The sequence below is a fragment of the Gymnodraco acuticeps genome, unplaced genomic scaffold (assembly GCF_902827175.1).
Source record: "Gymnodraco acuticeps unplaced genomic scaffold, fGymAcu1.1, whole genome shotgun sequence".
Taxonomy (NCBI): Eukaryota; Metazoa; Chordata; class Actinopteri; order Perciformes; family Bathydraconidae; genus Gymnodraco; species Gymnodraco acuticeps.
In genome coordinates this window covers 87501-94709 of record NW_022990744.1, presented here as the reverse complement: position 1 = coordinate 94709, position 7209 = coordinate 87501, and the positions used below count along the sequence as shown (strand labels likewise).

General features: G+C 40.1%; 1 protein-coding gene across 1 annotated transcript in view; it reads left to right on the top strand.

Annotated features, from left to right (window-relative positions):
• The window catches only part of khdrbs3 (KH domain containing, RNA binding, signal transduction associated 3), a 100011-nt gene that overhangs the window by 86519 nt on the left and 6283 nt on the right, over positions 1-7209 (top strand). Inside the window, 1 exon segment of the mRNA XM_034232136.1 lies at positions 6201-6253. Within this exon segment, the coding sequence (XP_034088027.1) occupies positions 6201-6253 (53 nt within the window).

The following is a 7209-nucleotide window of genomic DNA, read 5'->3' as shown; positions in this document are numbered from 1 at the left end:
AGATAACAAATTAAATATATATACATGTGGAAATACAAATTTCCAGTAACAAATATGATGCAGGGTATTATTGTGCAAGAACCGATTATGATTATGAGCTGTTTTGTTTGATGTAGGCTATGTATGTGCATGTTCTGTGTGTGTGAGGACCCCAGGAAGGATAGCTCATGCTAGTGCTAATGGGGATCTTAATGAAGAATAAGAGCAAACAGCAGCTGGCTTCTTGAAGGGAGACTTCATTACCACGGGGGGGGGGGGTTGTTTGCCTCCACTGGTTTGGCATTGTTTGTAGTTGAGTTATGAACTGTGCTAAGCCTGACTTAAGACCCAGATCCTCTTCAGGGAGCTGTGTCACGTCTCATTGAGCCGCCATCGTGCTTTGAAATCATTCCTCCGACTGTCCAATGGATCGTGTTCATCCTCAACGATAAATTGTTGCAGAAATCTATCAAACAACCAACCAGTTGTTGTTGTTGTTGTGAGGAAGTATGACTTGTTGGATGGCTGCCAAAGAAAGGATCAGTTCACAATACAAGAAAGCATATTTTTCTTAACTTGTTATAAGCACTGCAAAATAAACTCCAGTTGAGCTGTTTATGATTCCTCCACCCTGGTACAATACTGGTGAAGGCCATTGTTTGTATTGTTATAACCACATAGAACAATTGATTTAAAATACCAAAGATGTTTTTTTTCGCAAAACTCAATGTCCCATTTTCCCTGGATAACACAAAGGGGGAAAAAAATCACTGGGACTACTTTCTGCTGAAGAAATAGTCCCTATTCAAGTGATTGACAGTGTGATGTATTGATATACAGAGGATACTATTAACGTTTTAATGCATTTGCTGTATCTAAAGAATACTCAATATAAAATATACAGAATCAATTTGAACACTTTCTGATAGACTACAGGAACAGAAACGTATAAACATAGAGTACTTATATACGAATATTTATTTAACCCTCCTATTGTCTTCGCCCCCCCCCCCCCCCCTTACTTTGGGGTTCGCGGTCAAATTTGACCGGTCCTGTTTTAACTGCTATTACATTAACACAAACACCATTAATCATCACCAGATTTCATTTCACACCCTTTCAAACTGTACATATTGTATCAGAGTACTGGTATACATGAACAACTGCACTAAATATACAAAGAACAGACACTGAACATGTATTGCGTGTGCCAGGTGTGATCCATGTGGGGGGAGGGGCACATAAGAGCGGGAAATGTGTCACATTGTTCTGTGTGTGTGTGTGTGTGTGTGTGTGTGTGTGTGTGTGTGTGTGTGTGTGTGTGTGTGTGTGCCAGGTGTGATTCACATGGGGGGATTGGGCACATAAGGGGGGGGACATATCTAGTGTGTGTGTGTGTGTGTGTGTGTGTGTGTGTGTGTGTGTGTGTGTGTGTGTGTGTGTGTGTGTGTGTGTGTGTGTGTGTGTGTGTGTGTGTGTGTGTGTGTGTGTGTGTGTGTGTGTGTGTGTGTGTGTGTGTGTGTGTGTGTGTGTGTGTGTGTGTGTGTGTGTGTGTGTGTGTGTGTGTGTGTGTGTGTGTGTGTGTGTGTGTGTGTGTGTGTGTGTGTGTGTGTGTGTGTTCTGATCTGCATGGTTACTAATTCCTTTTCTTTATGGCGATCATTTTTGACCGGGAACACCATGGTGTTACAAAGTTGACTAAATCATCCAAAATTCAACGAAGTGGTGATCAGTAATTTCATATGTTCAAATGTCTACTGTGAAGGATATCATGAAGCCTGAATGCAATCGAATGTAAAACAAAAAAATGTATGATTGATGAAAGTAGTAAATCGGTCAGATTTGACCCGAAGACAACAGGAGGGTTAAATTAGAATCGTAGATGTTTTACAGCCTGTTCAAATTAATCCATAATACTACCCTAACTCTTCAAACAACAACCCAAAGCACTCGATGATTTAGGGGAACCTACCCTTAAAGATTGGCTGTTTATTCAAATGTTAACATTAAAGTCACATTTCTAATACAATTTTCCCAAATGTACTGCATGACATATGTCTACCATTTTTCTTTGTTGTGTTGGTCAGTATGAACTTAAAGATTGGCTGTTTATTCTAATAATTATTACAAATTAAAGCCACATTTGTAATAAAATAATCCAAAATATACTGCATGACGTCCGTCTAACATGTTTTTTGTTTTCTTGGTCAATTTGCTAGCTTAGATTAAACACTATGTTAAAGTCAAAGCCACTGACAAATGTAGCTTTATCAAACAGCTAGCATTTATAGTAGGACTTCTAATACGAGCACCTCTCAGTGAAATTGAGAAAAACACTCAGAGGTACATCTTCAATTTGTCAGTGAGTTTGTTGGAAGAGGAAAGACTGATGTGAAGACTAATAAAAATGACTGTGCAGCTTCTCTCTATGCAGCAGCTCCTGCTCAGTGAAAGCAGACTTAATAGCGGACAGAATTAGCAGAGATCGATTTCCTGGAGTGCTGCAAACTGTGGTGTAATTCGATAGAGGAGCGGAGTGTCTCAGACTCTCAGACCTGCCGTTGGGCTTTTCAACATCACACCGCAAAAAGCTCCTCGAGTAACGGGAGTGAAATGTCCTCCGTTACGATTAGTTAGAAAAAGTGGTGGGGGGACTTTTTTCAGATAAAGAAAAAAACACGGCTGCATTAATCGCCCGCGCAAACAATTCATACATGAATACAAATGCTTGCAATACTTTTTTTTAACAACTAGTGCAGTAACTAGTGCTGCAAAGCGGGAGCAACACATGCTTTACTTTTCTCTATTGACTACTAATTGTAGCGGCAAATTCTCCCTATGAGTTATGCCAACGCTTGTTCTTGGCTGTGACGCGTTCCATGTAAGAGTCCGTAGTCATTTGTAGTCCATGGTGTTTAATAATGACGAAAACAAACAATATACAATTCCAGACCACTAGGGCTGTACCCGAATATTCGTTCGTTGGAGTACTATTCGGGTTTCAATTTCGTTATTCGGATATTCGTTTTTTTTGGTTCGATCAAATTGAATGTATTGAAATCTCCAATAGCAACGTAAGAGCTTGTGCCTCTTCGGGGGGTACTAACACTTAACCATAAACGTTATTGTTTACTTTCTCCGTCTTTATAAGTAGATATGACTTTTCTCCATTAGTCTCCGTCACGTTGTTTCCATAGCAACAACAACTTCCTGTCAACAGCGATACCTCTCCTTCAAAATAAAAGCATGTACATACAAAATAGGAAGCCAAGCCAAATTACACAAAACATACAACTGCAACGAAAGTAACAAACACAATGCAATATCCTTTTCAATTTCAAAGAACATAAATTGGGTTACATTAACAACTAACTATAAAACAACAATACTGTAGAATAATAAAATGAATGCCGTGAATAACCGAAATACACGTGTTGAAGCGGTTCGCTGCTGATTACTACGCACCCCCCCCCCCCCCCCCCCCCCGTGCACGGGCCGAATGTCCGATTACTACCGAAAAATCCGGAGCCCGAAAAATGGTATTCGGGACATCCCTACAGACCACACGGTCAACAGAAAGTATAAATTCGCCCTCTTCCTACGTCATATCCCCAAAACCGGCATCCAACAGGTGACCTACAGTAAATACCAATAAACCACACCCACGTGAACGTTGCCGGAAGTGACAAACAATAAGAATTAAACGTGATGCAAAAGGAAATGAAGATAATAATAGAAGTAATAAGTAATGGCAAAACAAGCATTTTGGCTCCTACATTACTACTAATATTAAACCGGTCTAAACTGCACCACTTACCAGAAATACACCCAAACAGTCTTAGAGATTGTGCATCTTCTCTTGTGCAAACAAACCTCTCTCAAAGTGTAACTATTTATCGAAAATAGTTATTGTTAGGGATTAATTTTGTCTTTACTTAAGATATTTGACCTTTCGGCGTGTTGACGTTTTACGACCGAACCCTAAGTCTGTTATCTGTCTTAAGGAATGGGAAGTCTCAGCTATTGCTGACATTACCAGTTTTATGACCGGTCAACTCTCGGTCACAGAGCCATAGAGTCAGATAAGTGATTCAGTGCCTCCAGGTGTTCACGTACACCTTCCCCCAATATGTGGGTTGACTCTGTAAAACTAGTTAAAAGGTCTACAGTGTTTCCCACAGATCTGAAATACACTTGGGCGGGTGGTGGCAGCGGGCGGGGGTGGGGGGGGGGGGTGCGTTTTCATTTTGTATAATCATTTTGTATAATCATTTTGCGTAAAGATGGCACTCAAGGGCACACTAGTGGTGGTGTTCCTGGCGGGATTTGAACTCACAGCCTTCCGATCTTCAGCCCACCTCACTCTCCATTAGATCAATCACTACCCTCTCAAATGGAAATATGTGTTTACATAAATGGTGACCACACCGTTTGAGACCCACTGAGAACTTAAACTAAGTTAACTATCTAAACACTCAGAGAGTCCTTTACCTCACCTGAGCTGAGGTTATCCCGAGCTTGAATGACACACAGAGACCAATCAAGGGCTTTGATTTATGATCTCTATGACAGTGGCCATGTTGGCAGGCCACATCATAGACAGCCAGTCACCCTGTGTGAGGCAGGCCACTTAACGAGGCGAGATCAGAGCAATGGAGCGAGGGATCATTGTCCACAAGTTAATCGATCGCAGATGGCGTCGTGGTCACGGACGAATAAAAAAAAAAAAAAACTTATAAAAAAAAAAAAAAATAAAATGGGTCGCGAAATATACTTGGGCGGCCGTTAATATACCTGGGCGGCCCGCCCAAGTATAGTCTATGTGTGGGAAACCCTGGGTCTACCAAGATGAGAGGGTGATCAGATTTGACATGGCAAACCACCCGTGCAGTCAGAACCTTTGACTGTGTGACTTGTGATGTGAATTTCTCCGGCCGATGCTTGTATTAAATCTCAGTGTTTGACATCAGAATTCCTGCTCGTCCTGTCTCCTTCATGAGTCGGTGACTCCCACTGCATTGCTACACAGAAGTTTCCTCCACAGTTATCACCGCAATAAACCGTATTTAATTGTGTTTTGATGTACAATATTTAATTTCACATTATGTTCTTGTATATATCATAATCTATTTACATGTTTATAGACTATATTGCACAATTTCGGTTTTTTTTATACATGTATTTGTGTACATTATTATATATATATATGTTTTATTAGTCAATGTATTGAACATGTTGGAAACAAATAATAATAATTTTAACAAAGAGATATAAAAAAATAAATTCTCAAATAGTTTCTGTTCAAATGTTGCATTGTTGGAGGAACTCGGGTCGAAGCCATTTCTACACTGTAGCTTCTGTGCATATGACAATAAAACCTTTGAATCTTGAATCTTGAATGATTCTCCGTGCACGCCATTTTAAGAAAGTGTTTAACTAATAACCCTAATGCATAGTGGTGCGAGAGCAATGTTGGCTAAAGCTGCCCCATGTACAGGTTGTTGTGACAGTTGATCAATGGGGACTGTCCACGACACTATAAACAAATAAACATAATTGGTCATTTCCAAAAGTGTTGGAGTCCAGCGTCCGCAGTATAAATGTCCGTTTCTCCCTCTGTGGCGGGTCGTTACTGTCACCTCTTTGCCCTCAGCAGTCGGGGGTGTTCACGTGGTGTTTCGGGGTTTTGGACGCTGCCTTCAGCTTTTTAATCCGGGGATAAAGTGACTGACAGAGGGAGAGGAAACAGCTGCTGTCGGCTCAGTGGCAGCCGTATGATGAATTGCCTCTCTTGAATGATAGCGCTGTTGCTGAATGATTCTGACGCAGGATTGTTCTGTCAGCACTTTGATGGCAACCGCAAATAAATACAAAAAGGGGGAAGAAATGAACCGCCATGCAACTCACCTCCACACTCGGCTTTTTCATTTTTCATTAAAGTTGCCACCTCTCAAATAGATCTCCATATGCAGCGAAATGGAACCGCATGTTTGTGCAGAAAATTGCCTAAAATGTGTCTGAAGTTTTGAGAGAATGCCTTGTTTGCTTTTACCAGAACTCCTCCTGTGTGTTTGACTTTATTGCAGAAATGATGTGTGATTGCATCATGATAAATATTCCTTTGATGCTCTACCATCATACTGAAAGTTACTGCTGCAGAATGTCGTCGTGTTTTTTCTTTTATTTCATATTTATTGAACTTATTTTACATCTGTTTACAGCTCAGATGACTACTATGATTACGACGCCAGTGGGGAATCGTATGAATCTTATGGTGAGTTGCTTCTCTTCTTCAGATATATCTCCTGTTAATTAATTGTCAGAACTTCAATTTCTAGTCTCTGCACAGCTGGTCTCATCTCACTTGTCGTAGCATCTGCTTCCTGTGTGATGTCTTAGACACATTTAAAAAAGAAAAAGGACTTTGAAAGTATTTTATTAGAAGTTCAGTCGTGTTGACCCATATGCTATCTGGAGTAGGACAGGCTAAACGCAGGCTTACTTAGTTTTCTATCTGCAATTGTCACATCTAAAATGTCAAGTATGTTGTTATTATCAATAGGTGAAATACACATTCTTAATCAGGACTCTGCTACAATTAATTTGGGTCATTAGGAGAGAATAATTCAATTGAAAACCAATTAACTAAGTCACAATCTTCACTTCATCACAGGTAATCCCACAAAAAATATTACATTTAAATGTTAATTTCTTACTTTAATTTAGCCTTTGTCTGCAAATAATCGCCTAATACCAAAGGATATACATTCTTCTATGATACAATAACAGCCACAAGTTTGTTTCACCAAAATAAATATGGATTACTTGTATTTTTTAACACGTTTAGTTTTCAAAGCCATCAAACATATAACAGCCAGCCTGCCAGAATGCTAACATCTAAAGCTGAAGCTAACACACAGGAATCCCAGGCTAACAACATAATCAACCTCACCATATATTACTACTATATATGCACTTTCCAAACCAAATGGATGTGTTTAATTGTCACAGTCTCGCAGTAATGTCAGCTAAACAGAACCACCCTCAGGTTTAGAGGTTGTTCATCGTGTCTGGAAAGAACCGCAGTTTCCACAAAGTTCAGACAAAGTTCATACCGTTTTAGATAGTTCAACAATACTGTGTCAACCTTTGACAAGATACAGTTAAAAGTGGGCCACGGTCATGTCTGCTGCAGAGTTCCTGAATGAGCTCATACGCACTGAGATCCGG